The sequence below is a fragment of the Dendrobates tinctorius genome, unplaced genomic scaffold (genome assembly GCF_039654945.1).
Source record: "Dendrobates tinctorius isolate UK_male_01 unplaced genomic scaffold, ASM3965494v1 ptg000084l, whole genome shotgun sequence".
In the NCBI taxonomy this organism is placed as follows: domain Eukaryota; kingdom Metazoa; phylum Chordata; class Amphibia; order Anura; family Dendrobatidae; genus Dendrobates; species Dendrobates tinctorius.
Window position 1 is genome coordinate 32,243,087 of NW_027361752.1, and position 22,657 is coordinate 32,265,743.

The window sequence follows — 22,657 nt, forward strand, 5'->3', positions numbered from 1 at the left end:
GCCCTGGGTTCCTCCTAATGCAGGACAATGCCAGACCTCATGTGGCTGGAGTGTGTCAGCAGTTCCTGCAAGATAAAGGCATTGAAGCTATGGACTGACTCGCCCGTTCCCCAGACCTGAATCCGATTGAGCACATCTGGGACATCATGTCTCGTTCCATCCACCAACGTCCCGTTGCACCACAGACTGTCCATGAGTTGGCAGATGCTTTAGTCCAGGTCTGGGAGGAGATCCCTCAGGAGACCATCCGCCGCCTCACCAGGAGCATGCCCAGGCGTTGTACAGTAGGGAGGTCATACAGGAACGTGGAGGCCACACACAATACTGAGCCTCATTTTGTCTTGTTTTAAGGACATTACATTCCACTTTAATATTGTGTGTGACTCCAAATCTAGGCCTCCATTGGTTGATAAATTTGATACCCATTGATGATTTTTGTGTGATTTAGTTGTCAGCACATTCAACTTTGTACAGAACAAAGTATTCAATGAGAATATTTCATTCATTCAGATCTAGGATGTATTATTTGAGTGTTCCCTTTATTTTTTGAGCAGTGTATATGTATGCATATTTTATTTTATGCTAGTGCATGTTTCCAACATACGCAAGGTCTGCATTTCCCAAAACCTATTACAGAGCAGGTGAACATTATCGGTTTAAGATCTGCAATGTTACCAATACATTTCAGATCCGGGGAGCGCACAGAAATTTGAAAAAGCCCCATAAATCTGAAGAGTCCCCATTGGATAGGTCTAAATTGGTCGCCCTGGCTGCCATAAAAAACTGGTTCCTGTGATTGCATATTACTGTTCACCACAGCATCTAAGGGGCTAAACTGCTGCAATCAAAATATAGTTTCAATCAAAACAGTAACTGGTGGGCGTCTGCTCGGTTTCAACAGCTGGAGCCTGCTGGGTACGGAGCAGGATCACTGCATGAGCCTGCTACGTGCACATCCTCCCGACTTCTGTCATACATAAACAGAGGATATAGACAGAAGTAGATAGACAGGAGGTTGGTTCATTTGGCCCAGCAATGGCCTAGTTAAAGCCGTTGTGTCTAGAGATGAGTAATACATTTACAGGACCCAGGTTAAGCAGCCAGGTCAATATTATGTGGCCAATAGACGGAAGCACTGAGAACAGTCTCCTACCTACCGGCATCAGAGAACCCTCATCTTGAGTAGTCAGCCTGGCACAATGTCGTATCCTACAGCAACAATGATTTTGCACCCTGCCAACTAATCAAAAAAAGGATCCCTGGTTGCCTTAAGGTAAGAGGCACTTTACAGGCAGTTTCGTACAGTGGTCACGTAATACTGCCCTGGCCGCTAGATCAGGATCCTCGATTTGCTTGCCTCTAGTTGCATCCATTTCAGACGGTCTTGGTGACTACAATTAGGGTGACAATACACATTCCATAACGGTCGGTCGCAATATCTTTTGGCCAACAGCTATCTCTCCCGACCCCACACACAAGAATACTCAATTCTACCATAAACAGGACTCCTCTGGCTGCGACTTATCTCTGTGCAGAACAACAGGACCAACTGTTGAAACGTCAACGTGCCGATCATTCTGGCCCCTGAAATCATCTGTCTCAGAGGCCCCATATACATTAGACATTCGGTCGAACCTGTCAATATGGGCATGTTCAGTGGACTTTAGTCACATCTACATGGGGCCTTTACACTTTCAAGCATAGGTTCATTTTTAAACACCACTTTTCAGATACAGAATTAGCCTATAATGCCACTACGGTAAATACATTATTAGCCTATTAGTCTACTGATCCCGAGTTACAGGCTGCAACATAGTCATTCTACTTCACAAATTCTACAGCCTTCAGAGTTAAAGCCCCAGACATTAAGTGCATTGCACCAGGCTTCTCACAACATTGTGCATCCTCTGCAAATAAGTCTCTCTCCCCGGTGGTCCTTCACTTGCTTACACTTATTCTAGAGCCACCATTACACACTGTGGCAATAGATATATATGACTTCGTATATAGGCAACAACATCTAAGCTTAGCTGATAGTACTTGCAGCTTCGGAGTACAATACAAGCTGTAGTTCTACATCAGTTCAACATACAGCAAGTTGTGCAATGTATTTACAAAATTAGTCCGTCCTTCTTGCTAAAAAATTTTATGGAAGTTTGGAACATTTTTACTAATTAAAAGAAATAATAAAGCAATAAAAGAATGCACCTACCTCCTGGCAGTACTGTAGGATGCCCTCCTTGGTCCCGATGCAGTTCTTTCCAGAAGCATCTGTCTCCCACTTCCCATTCTGAACATTCATGTGCATGTTGAGTTTGCCGCAGAACATGGCAATCTGCGGCTCAGCCAGTAGTCCGGCGTTCCCATCTGCAGGGACCTAAGGAAAATAAACCAAGTAATTACCTCATGGAAAATACTACAGCAGATGCAATATTTTTAGTCTTTGTGGTCAAATAATTTTATAGAATAAGTTGCACAAGTTGAAATACAGAAGCTGGTGGGTGGCACAAAAGGAATGATGGCTTGGTTGACCGCCAGTTGTGCTGGTGAGACCTCAGTCATCGTATTCCTTTGGAATATCAAGCTTGTACGTAAGAAAAACTATATCCATAAATGCCTTTTATTCCAGAACAGAAACACGTACATCATGAAGTATTAACCCCTACTGAGAAATGTACTAAAACTTCACAGTCAGCCTCGATCAGAGCCTCATACGTGGCATGAGAAGAGCGTGAAAAAAAAAAGGAAGGGATGCACTGTGGAGATTAAAAGAACAGAGCAGCAACTAGTCCATAAAGATGGCTGGAGAGACCATCTTGAGCACTCACCAAACATCCAATACACACCAGGCATACTGAATTTCGACATTTCTGATCCTGTGCTCTCAAGGGATGCAAGCCTCCACCAGAGTACAGTAGTCTTCCCATTCAGAACTCAGGCACACTCTGAAAAACCAAGCACACATATGTCAGGGGGTCAGGAACGCAGCTGTCCAGCTGACAGCTATTAAATGTTTGCAGGGTTAGAGCTTTACGTCAAATTTTGGCACGCGCCAATCTCACACGCCACCTCAAGTTTCCCTGTAGAGGAAAAGGTCGGATGACAATTGCAAGAGTTCAGAAATGGTTCAAATTCTTTTCTTAAATTACGTTATCCAAATACTATTATTGGCCACAATAAATGAAAAAAAAAAAAATCCAACAAATAAAATCACATAAATGGTGCAACACCTACTATGATTGTTACGAGGTTCCACAAATTCTAGATCACGAACATACACACAAAGTCTCAGGTACTACACAAGATAAAGTCTGTACGTGTCAGAAATTTTCAACCAAAATAACTTGTATTTTGTATAAAAATGATAATGTAATAAATTTGAAAGGAATGAAAAACTTAAAAGTGACATTTGTCACATTATTTAGAATGCAGCTTATTCCCTGTAATTCCCAATAATATGGTAATGCTGACTCCAACTGTAGAAGATATTCCATTTTCTATGGATATCCTGCTGGGACGATTCAAAGAGTACAATGTAAGCGCTGTATGTAATACGACTTAAGGGTTTTACAATTTTAAATCAAAAATATTGTTCAGTGAACATACATTTTAATGATGGAGAACGGCAAAGGGGACAACTTGCCATTCAGTCTTTAAGGATTTTTTGCACATCTTCAAATATATCTTCAAAATAAAAAAGTATGGTATATTATCACATAAAAAAGTACATCATCATATAAAAAAGTCCAATACCATCAGAATGAGTACAGAGTGAGACATCGGTAATATACGGATCCACGTGGTGTTGTCCGTTATAAAGGTGGGAAAACGATAAACTAACCGCGACGTTACGTCACATTCAGATGTCCGGTTTTCTCGAAAGAAAAAACGCCGCAGAAACGTGCCCATTTTTGATGCATGATGTCTGAATGAGGCCCTGAAGGATAATTTGTAGGGATACCAAAGTTTGAAACTTTACTTACAGTATAAATAGAAAAAAAGAAAACCTGCAAATTTCATGCTCGCTAATCGTTCTCTTATTCTCGTCTATTTTCAGGCTTGTTGGCACATAAGGTGAACTATAAGAGTTGGGGAACGTCATGATTGGGTAGACGTTGTTACGGCGGGATGGATTTTACGCTCTCTTGATCAAAATATGTGTCAACGAAGTCCCCCCATGTTATTTACATGTTCTATTACTATTCACTTACTGCAGGGTTTTTGTTCATTTTGTTCTCAGCCTAGGTTCTCTCCGTTTTAGATATCTAAAAGAATGATTGTACGGAGAAGAAAAAGGTGAGCGCTACCATGAGTCCTGTGTCATGTCAACAGTAAAGCATCCTGACACCGTTCATGGGGGCTTTTCATCCATGGAGGGGTCTCACTCATGATTGTGCCTAAGAACACTGCCATGAATAAAGAATGGGGTCTAAGTATCCTCAAAGAGCAATTTCCAATGATCCAGGAGCATCGTGGTGATGAACAATGGTTTTTCTAGCATGATGGAGAACAACATCACAAGACAAAAGTGATAACCAAGTGGCTCAGTGAACAAAACATTGAAATTTTGGATTCCTGGTTAGAAGATACCCCCTCTACATTAAAGGGTATATCCAGAACTTTACAAAAAACAAGAAATGTACCTAAGGACTAACAGGCAGGCGAAACTTACCTGCCTGTTGTGCACGGCGCTGTTCTTCCCCGACACAGACCGCTCCTGTCGGGGATTCAGAAGCCTCTTCTGATGTCACAAACTCCAGTAACCATAGAAACATTAGACTAAAAGATTTAAAAACACTAAAGCAGGAAACTCTTTGAAAACGAAAATTTATGCCAGTCTGAAAACTTTTGGCCACGGCTCACAATTCTAATTTTCTCCTTAAATAACCACTGCAAAGTAAATGAGCAGAAGATCAGATGCTTTTATGCGATCTCGGGAGCCATATAAGAGGGTTTTTCCTCATGATTCATGATAAAACCAAAAAAAAAGTATTGTGGTCTATGAGAAGTTATATTATGGAGGTATTCTCTCCGGGCAGCCCTGTTTCGTTGAAAGCGCACAGAACCTCAAAGGGGAACTACACTGTGGCAACTAGAGCCTAGAACTCCACAATATGTAACCGCTGGGTCTTAATATATGCCCTCAAAATGGTTCCATTGACCGAATGGAGTCAAAAATTTTAATCTATGGCTCAATTTTCCATCAAAGATTCCCATCGTTTATTTGGGAGGTTCATACGTTATAACCATATCCGGCAATATGACCTCAAATGGTGCAAAGATGCCCCTGGAGAAAATGTAACATCATCTAAAAAAAACAGTTGACCACCATTATGACAAGCCCCACTTATTTTCGACAAATGGTTTATTTACCAGCAGTGTTTATTCATTATGAAGTACTTTGTTGGGAATCACACTATGTTTTCCAGCCATCTGTTCCTACGTCTTATCAGACTCCAGCTTGCCGGAATGACGATCAATCTTCTTTATGTTGACGTTTAATCTACATAAATTCTAAGACTTTTATGATTTAGTCCACTTGTCATCTGTTGTTTTGACGTACTTGTAAAAATTAATTCATGAGAGCTTCTCAAACATCTTTATTTGCTATTTAACCACTTTTCTGATGGCTCGACCGCAATGTGTTACTCAACAATCTGATAGGCAAACGTTCTATTCAGCAAGGACATAGTAATGCCAACACAAGCAATATTAGATCACACCTGAGAAAAAGTAGCGCGATATCAGGGACCAAACTTACTACCAAGATTTCCAATGTTGGATTAGGCTTTGGGAACCTTTGCATCTACGATAATAAAAATATTGTTTATTGGTGATCATTAATGTTGTACCAAATAGTAGAAAATTTGTAGTAGTAAATTAATTAAACTTAATATACGGTAATAAAAAAGTTCAGTCCTACTGGGGATAGTCATCTAATGAACATTTAAAAAACTGTCCAACGTGCATGCTTCTGTATTTCGGAATAAATATTAAAAACAGGCTGCCTGCATTTAACAATTCCTTCTTATTGGAAGGTTCACCTTGAAAATTATTCATAGGTTGTTCTCCTGCTTGGACCTTTCACTAACCAGAAACGTGGGTGGATCATGGGGGACTGAAGAATTATAAGGTGGCTATTAAAACCAATAGGCTGTCCATTGATTTTTAGTGACCACCTTGTTGTGTCTTCCCTTGAGATGGGCATGCATTGTAGGCATCACCACTCCAGATAACTGCTGAAGGTCCTTAAGTCCCTAATTTGAAAATGAATCTTCTCTATCAGACAACCACTATAATAAACCAAAAATCAAATTTGCCACCAAACTATTAAGCATCCCCAAACACATCAGGGAGCTGTCAGCAGAACCATCATTCAGATGATACCCATCTTTCCCAATGCCCTCATATAGCTTTCAATGACAAATGAGAGTGAAAGTAACAATCTTCTGGCAGCAGCATACCCTTGGGAGAACAAAAGGATCGGCAGCTGGAATTCTGAGGCGCCGGATCGTTCGGACACCTGACATCTGTTGGGGAAGTCTTACAAGGCCTAGGCTTTCATACCCGGTAGGCCGGGGTCACACTTGCGAGTCTCTCGCATCACACTCGCAAGTGTGACCCCGGCCTTAGATTGTAATCAGGTAGTGCCAATATCAGAATATTCCGTGGATTTTAAATGTAATGCGTATGTGGCCTTTGCAGCCATTCAAGTCTCCTAAAGTTATCCACTAGTTCCAAAATGCCAGCTGACGCCGACTTTCATTGAAAAATACCAAGTTCTAGTCATTGACCCGCAAGCCAAAGAACCACCAGTAAAGGATGAAGAATGATACAAGAACAAAGTCTGGCCATGTTTCTCAGTGTTTGCTAAAACATATCTGGCAATGCTCATAGAAGATAGCCACATCTACTAACAAAACAGGTCAATAAACAAAATGGTCCTTTTTACTAACGCCTTATTTTGTCACTATTCGTAACGGACCAGCCATTATTTTCACCAAGAACTTGTAGAAGGCCTTTCTGCTCATTCTTTAAAAAAAAAAATTCTATCCCTTTGACATAATAAAACACCCTTGGAATTATTCTCTGTGCCATTTTGTACAAATCAAACAGATTTAAGCCATTTCTTCCACCAATAAATTCCACTTTGCCACTGGATAACATACAACGCTGCTACCCGCTATGAAAGGTCCATCATAAATACAAAGTGTGGCATTGCGGTGGAAGCAGCAGATATATCACAGGGCAGCTACATATCATAGGGTCATGCCTTCTTGCTGCAGACAATAAATATGCAGTGCTACAATACATTATTAACTTCGGTAAGAATATTTTTACAACGCAACAAAAGAAAACTCTGATGAACTAAGTCCGCAAATAAAAAAAATGTATACCGTAATTAAATATAAGGCTGTGTGCACTCGCTGCGGATTTTGCTGTGGTTCCGCAGCGGTTTACAGCAGGGCTGTGGAGTCGGAGTCGTGGAGTCGGAGTCGGTGCTCATTTTGGTGGAGTCGGAGTTGGAGTCGGTATAAAATGGACCGACTCCGACTCCTAAAATATATAATAAATTGGGTACAGTAATTCAATGCAGGATGTGCTGAATATTTTTTCATAGGAGTTTGGGAAAGTTATGAAATGTCCTATAAATGGCTGTTATATTCCTGATCTAAGGCTACATTCACACACAGCGTTTTTCCTGTGTTTTTTGAGGATACGTTTTTCAGCTGCAAAAGTTGATCATCTTTTTAAAAAACTGCATCACCTGAAAGGTTTTTGAGCTCATAGATAATGTTACTCAATAGCAAAAGCAGATTAGAAATCTGCTCTATCTATCCATTTATCCATGTCTGTCTATCCATATCGTATCTGTACCAAAAAGAATGAAAACCGGGTAGTACACCAATATATATTCTGTTCTATCTAAATATCTTGATTATTGGATCATAAAAATGATTAAATGTCTGAGGTTCACATTGTACTACAATAAATTTTTCACTTAAATATAAGCAATATGTGTGGGAGTCGGAGTCGGAGTCGGTGTAAGGGAAATTGAGGAGTCGGAGTCGGAGTCGGAGTCGCAGGTTTGGCTTACCGACTCCACAGCCCTGGTTTACAGTACCATGATTCCCTATGGGAATCAAAAACCACAATGCAGACGGTGCGGAATTTTCCGCACGGATTATCTGCGGTTTTCAATCCGCAGAAAGAATTGACACGTCAATTCTTTCTGCAGATTCCGCTGCGGTTTGCCATCTCCTCTACTGAGGAGATGAAAAACCGCAGGGCAAAACCGCAGCGCAATCCACAGGTAAAACCGCAGGTCTTTTGACCTGCGGTTTCACCTGTGGATTTTACAAAACACGCGCGGATGAATCCGCAGCGTGTGCACATAGCCTAAGATGCAACATAAAATGCCAAGACAAAAGTATAATACTGCAGAGCAAAAAAAAGGGTAATTATTGGTCATTCTGAGCATTTTCTAGCTAACTAGGACCATGACAACCAATGCACTTCACATGAAGATATTTGGGTATATCACATGCAGGTACTCTATATGTACCATGTAATCAGGGTCGATCCATTATTGAGCCCTTTAGTTTCTAGAGGACTCAGATATACTGAACCCAAGTGGTTTCCCCCTATTACCAGCCTCTGTAGAATCAGAGGACAGCACAAACACTGGAAAGTTGGGTGAGGAATGGACATTCCCAGAAAAGTTTTGTGCTTTGGTATAAACTGTATTGAGTTACAGAATCTCATATTTAACTTAGAACATTAATATGGTCAAAATGTAGTCAGAAAAACATGTTAGGGTATGTGCACACATAGTTTTTTGTCTCTGCGGATTTTGTAGAGAAAACTGCAGGAAATCCGCAGGACAAAGTGCTGCGGTTTTTCTGCGGTTTATCTGCGGTTTTACACCTCATAATGGATGAGGTGTAAAACTGCAGCGTTTCTGCACCAAACAATTGACATGCTGCGTTTTGAAAACCGCAGCAAAACCGCGCGGAAAAAAACGCAGCATGTGCACAGCTTTTTTTTATTTCCATAGGAAATAAAGGTACTGTACAACGCAGCAGAATCTGCTGCGTTTCTGCAGAGCCAAAACCGCTGCGGAAACGCAGCAGAAACCGCAAAGTGTGCACATACCCTTAGGGATAAAGTGGTAAGGAAAAGTTGCAGAATGAGTAGTCAAAATTGGTTATTGTAGTCGACAAAATGACAACATTGCTACTCGGATAGTGATTGTTTTATGAAAACACTTTCTTGTATGTTCTACTATAGATATTAACATTTTGTTTCCGACCTTCTTCAACTAGCCAGAATGGAGAGCCACATTGTGAATGGCTGCCATGTATTTCTTTATTTTCCCAACATTGAACGCTGTGGTGTAAACATCTGACCAGACAGCAGATGGTTTCCAGTTTTGAAGGAGTTCTCTTTTGAAGCTCCACAAGTCTGAATCCAGCTACCGGACAAAAGAGAATCCACCCAAACCCGGAAAAAAAGGTGTTTTTTTTTTTTTTTTTAAACTCAGCCGTCTAATTTCTAAAAGTGTGATCACAATACAGGGTTGAAAAAAGCCGAGCCGGATCAGATCCTTGCCAACTTTAGAGTACAAATAGGTGTGGTGCACAGATAACTCAGGAACAAAAGCAGCTTAAAAATACATGGAGGTCCAGCAATTTCCATGAAAGCATATCCTTATATCTCCCTATTAAAATATAACGCTAGCACAAAGATGCCAACGTGCTGTGAGCTCGAAGGACTCTAATCTTGACAAGTAATACTACGAAACACAGAGTACTCGTAATTGAACGCTTTGACTCATTAAGACGATTCCTCCTCTTAAAAAACATCTGGCAATTAACCAATAATCTCGGGTCATGGTGCCCTGGATTCTCCCACAGTTGAAGTGCAGTATTAGGCTGTGTGCACACGATGCAGATTTGCAGCGGTTCCGCAGCGGATTTTACCCCACAGAAACGTTGCATATCCGCATTGTGATGTACAGTAGCCTTAAAATCAATTAAAAAAAAAAACCGCTGTGCAGACGCTGCGGATTTTTCTGCGCGGTTTTCCTGCGGTACAAAATCTGCAGCATGTCACTTCTTTTGTGTGGTTTTACATCTCCCCTGTCACCAAATCCACAGGGGGAAAACCGCAGTGGAAAACCGCACAAAAACCGCAAGGAAACCGCAGGAAAAATGGAAGAAATCCGCAGGAAAAATGCAGGTCATTTGACCTGCGGATTTCTTCCATTCTGTGCGGAAAAATCCGCAGGGCTAAAAAAGTCCGTCTGCACTCAGACTTAAACCGTGCCCACCATATAAAAGATGGGGCCTAGTCTTCCAGACTGCTGCTCTTACTGGAGATGCCCATACACAACAGCAAAGTTGACCAAACTCACCATTTTGGCTAACAATTATTTGTACAGTTGCAAGCTCCATCGTAAATTCGATTTATTTGCAAAATTTACAAACTTTGTGCTGTTTGTAAAAAAAAAAAAAAAAATACAATCAAACAAGAACAGCGTATAAATAGCTCATCACAACTAATAAACACATTTCTTCAACTTCAACACAAAATGCCAGTTTACCAACTACTGCAGTCTAAGAATTATTCACCCCTTCATGACAAGCATCCTTGGTGCTTGTGATACACAAACACCAGATTCTGGCTGTTATGACCTGCTGCAAATGTGATAAACAGACAAACACCAGCTTCTGGCAGTGTTCTGAAAAATCTTAGCCCATTCTTCAAGAGCAAAGACCTCCAGTTCACAAATATTTTTGGGTTGGCAAGAGACTGGTCAAAAAAAATCAAAGAGATCGTTGCCTTGAACAAACAAGAAAAAATACACTAAAAGATAATAAAGGCATTGAATGTTCCAAGAGAGAGAGTTGGAAGAAGCTTAAGGAAATGTGATGTGATTTTTATTTTTGCACTATTATTGATAATACAATCAATTATTTTTACTACAAAATGAAATGTTGCGTTCTAACATTTATTTTTATCTGCAGCCAATGGGGTTGGCCCTTTTCATTTGTTGGTATGTAAGCATCTGAGTGTGACACTTACATATCCCACGTATGGAAGCCCCCAGGGCATGGGAGACTACGGTCCGTGTCTGACCGCATCTCTTGTACTTTGACTGCTTCAACTGAAAACTGGGCATGTTCTCTGTGCTGTCCCTTTCACAGCTGTGGGGGGGGGGAAGTCAGGCATCATTTTATTGTAGTCCTGATCTGCGCTCTGAGCTACAATTCCCCCCTGTCACTGCTCACACAATGTTCAACAGTGAGCGGTGACAGGAGGTCATGGGATGAGAACAGTGCTGCGGCGGAGACTTCTTACAGCGGTAAGAACAGGTCAGTAGCCTTGAAGTACTAATGTCAGGCTGCCGACCTGCTGATCCCTTACCCGGCATCCTCATGTGTAAATCCTCATTCAGAAGAAATGCAGGGACGTCTGAATGAGGCTTTACACTGACTGAGTATATCCATTTATTTAATCCTATCATGTGTGATACAGTGAGCAGCACCAAGAGAATGGTAATGCCAGGAGTCCTCAGTGACGGTATCCACATCTTGGTATTACTTTGCAGTCACCTTCAAAATGTGTCTACACTGTGATCCCAAACTTCATCCTTTTGCAAATGCCCAGGAGAGGAGGGCCATCAGACACACGTGAGCAGATCCCACCCACTTTTACTGCAGTCATAATACAAGCTAAGGCTACTTTCACACTAGCGTTTCTTGGAGCTGCGGAGGAAAGCGCACGGCCGCCGTGAAGCTCCAAACGGCCGCACCTCCTCCGGTCAACTCCGCCTCTGGGCGCATGATGCTGCATGTGACCTGCATACCCTTTCTTTAGCATTGGGTATGCAAGCCGTGCGCAGGTATGCGTTTGCCGGCGCATGCGTCCTTTTGATGGTGCGCCGAGCACAACAAAGTGCAACATGGTGCGTTTGGCGCAGGTCGGCGCACCGTCAAAAGGACGCATGCACCGGCAAACGCATACCTGCGCACGGCCTGCATACCCAATGCCAAAGAAAGGGTACGCAGGTCACATGCAGCGACATGCGCCCATAGGCAGAGCTGACCGGAGGGGGTGCAGCTGTGGGGAGAGCTTCACGGCGGCCGTGCGCTTCCCTCCGCAGCTCCAGGAAACGCTAGTGTGAAAGTAGCCTAGCACTACCCTATGTTTACATGGGAAATTTCAGCAGCTGCTTCCCCTAGGGTTTACAAGTTGAAAATCTCAAGTTATTTTTCAGATTTTATCACTAAAAAAAAATATTTCTGAGAAAAAAAAAAAAAAGATTAATATTTTAAATTATTTCAATTTCTGAAAAAAAAAAATTGATAACACAATACCTTTAAATAGAACACTTGCTACACTACCAGGACGTGGCTACTCAATATGGATAAAGCCTCACAACAGACACGGAAATCCAATGTTGAATCCTTTTGTTTTCATGGGTGAGATGTCTGTAAGGAGGTTATTCCCCTCCTCTCTTTACAGTTTAGGACAAAGATCATATATAGTTTATATTTTAAGTCCGAGTGCTGTCCATGAAAAAACTGACAGCATTCGGACCAATGTTATTCAACTGAGCTGTTCACATGAGAGTGGGTTTTTTTTTTTTTAACGGACTGAATCTCCATGTGAAAAAAAAAATGGCAGCATGCACCAGATTCTTCCATTTGCTGGATTTGTCCATTCAAGTCTATGGGTGCACAAAAAATAAAATGAAATCAGGTCCCATATGGATCATCAGTATATATAGCATGTGAACGTAGCCCAAGTAAGAGAGCAGGCATATTTGAGAAGAATAGCCGCTTGTGAAGACTGCTTGTATTATGAAACTTTTAGTGACTCTCTGTTCTATTATATAGGGTAGAGAAGGTGCAAATCAATTTGCAGGACCTGGCCCAGTACCCATGTCAGTAGTCTTTGACTGGAGGATTGGCGTCCCAAAAAACGCCTACCTACTGGCATCCGCAGCTCTTCTTTTGATTAGTCAGAATGGTGCAATGTCACATGTGAGTCATGCCGCAATGACGACATCGCAGCAGGCCAACTAATCAAAAGAAAAATGGTGGATGTCGCGAGGTAGGAGGTGGTCCTCAGTGCTCGCATCCAGTGGTTATAGATTACTAACAGGTCCTGTGAATCAATCTGAGCAAACTTTAGTATAGGGGTCTACCTATTAGGGCATTTACCATTATGAGACGATCACTGTTGACTTGATGAAGACCTCTTAAGAGTGAAGAGCAAGTACAACATCATTGCACAATGGGGCCTTGAACATAAAACATGGATGACCGCTTATCTGAAGGACCACAATGTAATTCACAACGCGCGCTCTCAGGATTCTCAGGTGCCACCAGCAACAGTGGGCGCGAGACCACAAGCATGAAGTTTGCATACATGCGGTCACATGCTGACCAGACATGCACAGACACGTCTAGTCGGAATGTAGCCGAAAGTATGCAAATTGCATACTTGCGATCACGACTGCCCGCTCCCAGGGCCTGCACCTGAGGATCCTAAACATGGACGGCATGTCTAGACGGAATGTGACCGAACGTATGCAAATCGTATACTTGCAATCAGATGACTGCTCCCTGGGCCGGCACTGGAAGATCCGGACAGCACATACTGCGTGAGCTGTGAGGTTTCACAAGCTTCTGTCACATAGAATGACTGTAGACTTGAGTCCTAAGCCTGGACAACCCCTTAAAGACCAGCAGGGCCTAACTTTCCTTAGTAAAAGTATCAGTTTGCCAGGGGGTCTTGAATCAATGCATTCTAAATTGTATTATCTGGGCTCCTCATAATATTCTTTGATATATCATGCTTAATAAATAGCCGATAAAAGGTCTTGATGCTACAGCTTGGAGTCCTGGAGCTCAGGCAATATTCCTCATTTAGCATGCACACAGTAAGATGAGCGAACGCCAGCTCAGCGGAATGGAGATGATATTATTCGCTCCCCAGTGCATTTAGATTGCGTGGTAGAAAGCTTTCACATCTTCACAGAACGGTGTCTTGTAAAAAGCTTCTGCTGATGTCTCCATCTGATGACTAACCATTTTCAGGCTGCTTGGTATGAGACAGACATACACAAGTCTAATACTTCTCCTCCCGAAATGTAAATGTTAAGGAGAATCTACCCGACAGTGCCCTATAATCACGCTTTCTGAATTTCAGCACAATGTCCTTTTCTTTTGCATCCATAAAACACTGAATACAGAAAAAAATCGTTTTCAACATTTCCTTAATATTCTCATGAAATTCTGACTTAAGATCTAACATGAATTGCGCTCCGTCTTAACTGATCACCTACAATTGTCAGGCCAACACAAAAAGTAGCGCAGATCCGGGTTTTTCATCTCTTTAATGTTTTTTTTTTTTTGTTTTAAGTGTTCCCGAAGATACATTGGTTTCCCCAAGGACAAAATAATGAAATAACGTGTAATGAAAGATACCAAGTATGTGACATTTTGTTCTGTCTCGGATCATTGACCAGAGAGGGTATCGGCTTCCAGGGGCTGTTTGAAATTCTGATCAGTGCTGAGATGGGGATCCAGTCTATCTGGGAAAGTAGTTCAATGTATCATTCACATCTCAGAGATTAATCGCTTCCCTTCAGAAAAGTACATGCAAGTGCAGCCAAAAAACTCCCTCTGCATTTTAATAGGCAGGGACTGCAAAGTGAGAGTGTTTATGGATCAGTGCTTCCCTCCACGCCGGCTATAAATAATATAAAAATATAACAGGGGGAAGATGCAACATATTTTACCTACCCAGCCTTCCCTGACAGGTTATTTAATGGTGTAAAGCAGCTGAAACATAAAGACAGGCTGAAAAATTAAACATGAAAAAAAACAAAACAAAAAAAAACCCAACAAAGATAAAAATGTCAAAAAATGTACTTAAACAATTGCTGGCTCAGGTTGTGCTTAAAGGGAATCTGTCACCTATTTTTAGCCCCATCAGCTTCCGGCACCGCCATCAGGGGCTTATCTACAGCATTCTATAATGCTGTAGCTAAGCCCCCCCCATGTAACCTGAAAGATAAAAAACGAGTTAGATTATACTCACCCTTGCGTCCGGTCTGGTCCGATGAGTGTCGCGGTCCGGTCCGGCACCTCCCATCTTCTAGCGATGCGGTCCTCCTTCTTACTTCTGCTGCAGATCTGGCACAGGCATACTATATCTGCCCTGTTGAGGGCAGAGTAAAGTACTGCAGTGCGCAGGTGCCGGACCTCTCTGACCTGGGCAGATAAAGTACGCCTGCGCAGGAGCCGCGGCAGAAGTGAGAAGGAGGACGTCATAGCTACAAGATGGGAGGCGCCGGACTGGACCGCAACACCCACCACACCCCCCCGGTGAGAATAATCTAGCTCGTTTTTCTTATCTTTCAGGTTACATCGGGGGTTAATCTACAGCATTACAGAATGCTGTAGATAAGCCCCTGATGGCAGTGTCGGCAGCTGATAGGGCTAAAAATAGGTGACAGATTCCCTTTAAATGCTCATTTTATTTTTAATTTCATAAACCAATAGTACACATGAAAATTAAAAAAAAAAAAAAAAAAAAAAAAATACAGCTTAGTTTCTCTTATCAGAGATACTTGCTTCTTTGTCCTCCCCTACTGATCATTCATTCTGAAATTTATCAATTCAAGGAAAAAATGTGTATTCAGTGCAGATTGTTACATTACAGAGATAGGACATGACAGTTGGTGCTCATAAAATTCTATGGGGAGGAGGAGCTCTGCATCTAGCTCCTCCCTCCCCTCCAGTTAGAACTTTCTGAGCACCAACTGTCATCTCCTATCTCAGTAATGTACCAATCTGTCTTTACTGAATACACATTTTATCCATGAATTGACAATTTCGAAAATTAATTATCAGTCCAGGAGGATAAAGAGGTGGATTGCTCTGATAAGACATTTTCAGGTATACTATTGATTTATAAAACATAAAAATAAAATGACGATTACTCTAAGAGAGAACTGCCTCACTATTCTCAAATACAGTTAAAAATTTAAGACAACAGTTAAAGGGAAGATCCGGTAATATAGTTGCTAACAGAGGCAACTACCTGTCCGTTGTATCAGATGCTGGTCATTGTCCACTCCTGCAAGAGATTCAGCCACTCCCTGTCAACAGAGGGGAAGTTTGTCTTCCTGTTGACAATGCGGGACTACTGGTATCATGCTGAATGACAGCCGACTTGCCCAATTAGGCAGGGGAGAGCAAGCTGTCAATCAGCATGACACCAGTAGTCCTGCCCCGTAACAGGAACAGAAATTGCAGCTCTGTTGATGCGTCATCTGTTGGGTGTCTTTCACCCACTGTGAAATTTGGTGGAGGATCGGTGATGATCTGGGGATGCTTCAGCAAGGCTGGAAATGGGCAGGTTAATCTTTGCGAAAGACGTATGAATCAAGCCGCATACAAGGTTATCCTGGAAAAACAGTTGATTCCTTCTGCTCAGACAATGTCCCAAACTCTGAGGACTGGTTTTTCCAGCAGGACAATGCGCCATGCCACACAGCTAGGTCAATCAATGTGTGGATGAAGGACCACCACATCAAACCACTGTCATTGCCAGCCCAATCTCCAGACCTGAACCCCATTGAAAACCTCTGGAATGTAATCAAGAAGAAGATGGACAGTCACAAGCCATCAAACGAAGAAGAACTGCTTACATTTTTGAGCCACAAGCAGTATGAAAGACTGGTGGAAAGCAGCCAAGACGCATGAAAGCTGGGATTAAAAATCATGGTTATTCCACAAAATATTGATTTCTGAACTCTTACTGAGTTAAAACATTAGTATTGTTGTTTCTAAATGATTATGAACTTGTTTTCTAAGCATTATTTGCTTTTTTGCTATTTTGACCATTTTTCATTTTCTGAAAATAAATACAAAATTTAGTGCTTGGAAATCTGAAGACATGTTGTCAGTAGTTTATAGGAAAAAGAGCAATTTACATTTTACTCAAAAATATACCTATAAAGAGAAAAATCAGACAAATTGAAAATTTTGCAGTGATCTCTTAATTTTTGCCAGAGCTGTGTATACAGCCTGACCCGAATGACCCTATGTTCCCATCTGAGGTACGCACTGAGACTTTATGGAATTAGGCGTGTTTTTCTACAACACAGTGCATGTATCTCTTATCAGACTAGGAGGTATCGGGCTTAAAGCATTAAGGAGAGAATTCAGTATGAACAGGTTGTCACCTACCCATATAAGAGTGGACAGCTATTAGACCAGTGGTGGTCCAGCAACTGAGGTCCCCACCGATCAGAACGAGGGACTTCTCTTCATTTGAATGGACACCACCTATTTGAGCACAATCACATTCTCTGGAGATAGCCCAGTAATGCGCTTTCGACCTATAGTCGTTAATTTTGTTTCTGCAGGATCTATCAACAATTTGACATCTGTGAGGACAGCCAAGCGGGCAGATAATATACAGCTCTTATGGCTCTCTCTTGTCCTATTCTTTTAATATCACACGTCACCTGGAGCTCAAATCTAAAACGAGCAGGACAATTAATAAGCTCGTCAGCAGATTGCTTCTACAGTTATTGCGCTCCACGTCCAATATTTTCACCATCATGTATACCGAGCACATGGTCGCTCCATGTGTGTCATGCATAAAGTATATATTCTCACCATTCACTGCTTGTCCCTACATCACCAACTACACATGCTAATGGAGAAATCGGACGTTCCTGGCCAGATGTTTCAGCTGACCATTATTTTGTGAAACTCATTATTCCCGAACTCTAATAATTTGTCCACATGAAGACAACCTCTTTTAAATCTGAACTATGTGGAGGTCATTGAAGGGATTCACTCTTCTTGTTAATAGAGATGATGCAGCTATCAAGGAAAGGTCTCTCTGGAAATTTGAAGCTCTCTGGAAATAACTGAAAGTTTTGGAATCTGGATCTGTTGAGCACTGGCAAAGCTTTTATGAAGGGGCTACCATTCTGAGACGATCCCCCTTAAAAACTTTTTTGTCGAGTTATCCCACTGAAAACTGGTGCTACATACATATTCTGGCGGGCAGGGATGAAGGCTTACTTCGATATTGTTAAATAGAATCCCCCTATCGAAAGGCATAAATGACGGTTGGCGTTATAAACTTGGCGAGTTGTCCTCTTCTACAAGTTCGGCGACTTGGGACCTCCCAAACGATTGAAATTCCTCACCCATCAAAACAGTAGTACAGAGGTTCAGCGCGCAGCTATCTCTGGTAGACTATGCGTGGCCCTTGGTCCATTCTTGTGGGGCATTTTGGAGCCCCATTACCTTTTGTGTTTGGCCTAATATTAGAGAGTATGGTCTTCTTGGGCACAAGACCAGGAATCTCTATCACGTCTTTGGAAATTTTCTTTTAAACCAAGACTCGTACCAAGAGTTGAGAAAAAAATATTTGCAGAACCGTGGTCCAGTTACGTTGCATTGGGTCTCCTGACCAAAAGTGGTGCTGGGGTGGATGCCAGCAAGTGGTTCGAAGGGCTCAGTTCCAATGGTCGTAGACTAATGATGTGGCCACTGGTCCATTGAATCTTTTTTGCTGCCTGTCAACATACTCCATCTTGGTCTGTTTTTACAGATTAATTATAAAAGTTGGCCAAGGCTCTAGTGTGAACAGAGCCCATGAAGAAAGATTTAATACAAGTAAAAAGTATCATGTAGATTCCTATATACTTGACATAATTAAGCAAGGACTGTTTTTACATTAGCGCTCAGCATAAAAGGCTTGATGTATTCCCCCGGGGTGAGTTTTCTGTACTACAAAAATGGATTACTTAATGATAAAATATCCAGTAATTGGGGAAAAAAAGTGAATTCTCCGCAGGAATCCTGCCTGATAGTCTGTGCTTATTAGCCAGTGAAAGTCTTACAATGCGGGGTAATTTTTGTGGCTTTTTTTCTAGAATGTTCCATTACTAAAAGAAAATATACCGTATATATTTTACCTCCGCAAGAAGATTAAAATATAAAATCTGCTGCTCCCCTCAGTCTGTCACATATAATCAAGACTAAATTGCTAGCCTTATTTTGCATTAATGGATGCTTTTATGAGAAACTCTGAGAAACTAATTTCCTTAAAAGCCCTTATTACAATTACCGCAACGGTGTTGGGTTGTCACTGATTGCCAAAAAAAATGCCCCCCAGAAGGGATTAAACAAATAATGGAAGAAAAGCTGGGTTCCTTTATGATACCACAATGGCTTATTTCTGTATATCCTTGTTTGGACAACAAATGTGTTTTGAGCCTTTTTTATTACTATATCTGCAGTCAGTATGTGCTTAAGAAAAGACCCCATGATATAAAGCACAACTATTTATTCCAAAAATTGCCAAAATCTGAATTACAAAAAATGGGCAGATGTGGGCATACTAAGGTACCAAGATCAATGCCTACTTTGACCACCATGAAAATAAGTATTGAATATCGGTCAGCAGCTGCTTCTCCCTCCTCTCCCTCTTTTCACACTGACTACTGTATTAGACTCCGAGTATGCCCTCATTACTGCCTCAAAATAGATTAAGAAGTGATTTTTTTAATTTTTTTTTTAATCCCTCCTATATTCACGTTTCCTTTTTCTTATAGTTTTGCAAGAACGCTTGTTCTTTAACAGTTGTTAATGATGGCTTCCACCAAGTCCAATGCCTCCCAGTGCAATCACTCCTGCATATGACCACAATACTCCCCCACATAAGTCAATGAGGTGTTTTCCAACTTCTCTCTTTTCTCATAATAAAGGGTTACATTGAGCAACTTACTGCAGATAATATATTTACATATTATGTAAATATGGATTATTCCACATAGGGGCCTTAGCTGTATGACAACCTGTGTGCATATATAGATAGAGAGAGAGAGGGGGAGGGAGAGAAGAGAGATATATATATATATATACCGTATATATATATATACACACACATACATACACACACACGTACACACACTTTTTTTTATTTTTTTAAATGGGTCTTAAAGCTAAAAAGGCAGTTAGTTGCTAACAGAGGCAAGTACCTGCTCTTCGCCGTTAGGCAGCCAGCTGCCAATCAGCATGACGTAGGCAGGCACGTCCCGTCAACAGAGCAGAGCGGAGGACAAGCCGCTATCCCGGTCGACATTAATGCCAGAGGAAGCTGCCGAATTGCCGGCAGGAGAAGTCTGTGACTGCTCTGTGCCGGCAGAGATCCGCATCGAGCACAAAAGGCAGGTAGTGAGCAACTTACCTGATTGTGAGTCTGAGGTCCATATTTAAAAAAAATTATCATTACCATTGATGTTATGTGAAGAACGGTGCGGTGTGCAGATGTTTTCTCATCGCTGCTCCTTCTCCCCTCTCTCAGCAGAACTGTCACTCCTCGTAGTGGAGAGACTGCAGCCTCATTCCCCTTCTCCCCACTCTCTCTATCACATAAATGATTGCTATTAGGGTACTCAAGATGAGGGGGTTTTTTTTAGTTAAGAGATGAAAATTATGACTGAGGTAAGACATTTGAGACACATTATCCCGATTCGAGTCCAAAGCACTCAGCACCTATCACCGCAGATAATGGCTGGGGTATTCAGGTGCACGGCTGTATGTACACAGATGTCATTTTCTTTGCCTTGGCAGCATTCCATCTTTAAGTCTACAAAAGGTCTCCTTTAAATTGAGCTGAAGTGTGAAAAATGCAACAATAAAACCCCTGGTGAACTTTAGCTCCACTTTTTATGTTCCATTAAGGCGCTGATCGAGCTACGAAAATCAGACTGAAAGAGAAAAAACAAAACAACAATGAAACGCAAAGAGGGGTAGCAATGAGTGATGAAGACGGAGCAGAAAGGCGGAAAGGATGGAAAAAATACAAAGGAGAGACGGAATAAGACATGACACGACAGACTCCTGATCAAAGTCAAGACGTGCACATCAAACTTTACTTGACAGGTACCTTTGCCCTGAAAATATGGGGAAGAATTTCTCTATTTGGGTGGAGGATTAGATCTCAAAACAAACGATTTTGCTCAAAGTTCGGGTTTGTAGCTTTTTAATGACTTCTTTAATGAAGAGCGAGTGATGGAAGAGAAGAAGAGAATAGAAGGTTAATGAGACTTAGCCGTGGCTACGAGGTTAAACGATAGAACGACCGAGGTGGAAGGAGACGACAAGTTCCAGGTTAAATATGTAAAACGGAGATAAATGCCAATAATTCCGTCCGTCTTAAAATCAACAGCACTAATCTGCGCCGAACAATTAGCTCCTGGCTGTTTTTCATTATAGGGATTTTCGTCTCATACATCATTAGTGTTAGTCACTCAATATAGTAATAGACTTTTTCCGACTGGTTATAATAAAGTGTTCCAGATGCTTCTAAAGATAGAGGAAGGCACAAAAGACTCCAATTTGGACATATCAACCCCCTCATTGTTTTGAGTGTGGCTGTAACAACTTTCTGCAGCAGGAGCCTCCCCCCTTTGCCTTGACTGCAGTAAGACAAAAGATCACCAAGCCATGGCCCCTAAGGCTGAGGGTCGTAAGTGCAATAGGGAGCTGACCAGCAACAAGTTCAGCCCTGTGTTCTCTACTGGGTTTTTACAAGACTGACTGTTTCAGGATGATGCAGAAAATGCTGCAGACTAACAATCATGAGGCGACTATACAGGTTCAGAGTCCCATAAAAGCTGCAGGTGTAAATGTACATCTCTTAGTTTTGGAGTTGGAAAAGGAGGTTCATAAATGTAAGATATTCCACAGTGCCTTCATAACAGAGCCAATCAGATTCCCTAATTCATACAACCAGCCTGCATTAGAAACCCCTGTAAGGGTATGTGCACACGGTGCGGATCCGCAGCAGATTAGGTGCGTTGTACAGTACCATTGTTTTCAATGGTAAACTGGAAAACGCTGTGCACATGCTGCGGATCTTTCTGCGCGGTTTTGCTGCGGTTTACAATCCACAGCATGTCAATTCTTTTGTGCAGAAACGCTGCGGCTTCACACCTCATCCATTATGAGGTGTGAAACCGCAGGGCAAAACCGCAGATAAGTCCTGCGGATTTAACTACAAAATCCGCACCACCAAAAAACTCCGTGTGCACATACCCTAACAGTGATACCAGAAAAGACCCATTTTCCAAGCGCCACCATAGCAATGTCACTATAACTATCCCATTTTCCAAATGCCCCATAACAATATCACTATAATAGTATCACATTTGCAAATGCCCCCCATATTAGTGTCACAATAACAGTATCATATCTTCAAATGCCCCCCATATTACAGTACCACATCTGCGATATACAACCTTTTAATAATATCACATCTTTCATGTGCCACCATAACAGTGTCACTATAACAGTATCACATCTTCCATGTGCCACCATAACAGTGTCACTATAACAATATCACATCTTCCATGTGCCACCATAACAGTGTCACTATAACAATATCACATCTTCCATGTGCCACCATAACAGTGTCACTATAACAGTATCACATCTTCCATGTGCCACCATAACAGTGTCACTATAACAGTATCACATCTTCCATGTGCCACCATAACAGTGTCACTATAACAATATCACATCTTCCATGTGCCACCATAACA

At 41.7% G+C, this 22,657-nt stretch overlaps 1 protein-coding gene across 4 annotated transcripts in view; it reads right to left on the reverse strand.

Annotated features, from left to right (window-relative positions):
- The window catches only part of APP (amyloid beta precursor protein), a 321,957-nt gene that overhangs the window by 238,679 nt on the left and 60,621 nt on the right, over window positions 1-22,657 (reverse strand). For all 4 annotated transcript variants that reach the window (XM_073584514.1, XM_073584513.1, XM_073584515.1 and 1 more), the window contains one exon: window positions 2,213-2,377. In XM_073584514.1, the coding sequence (XP_073440615.1) occupies window positions 2,213-2,377 (165 nt within the window). Of the gene's footprint in view, window positions 1-2,212; window positions 2,378-22,657 lie in introns of those variants that run through there.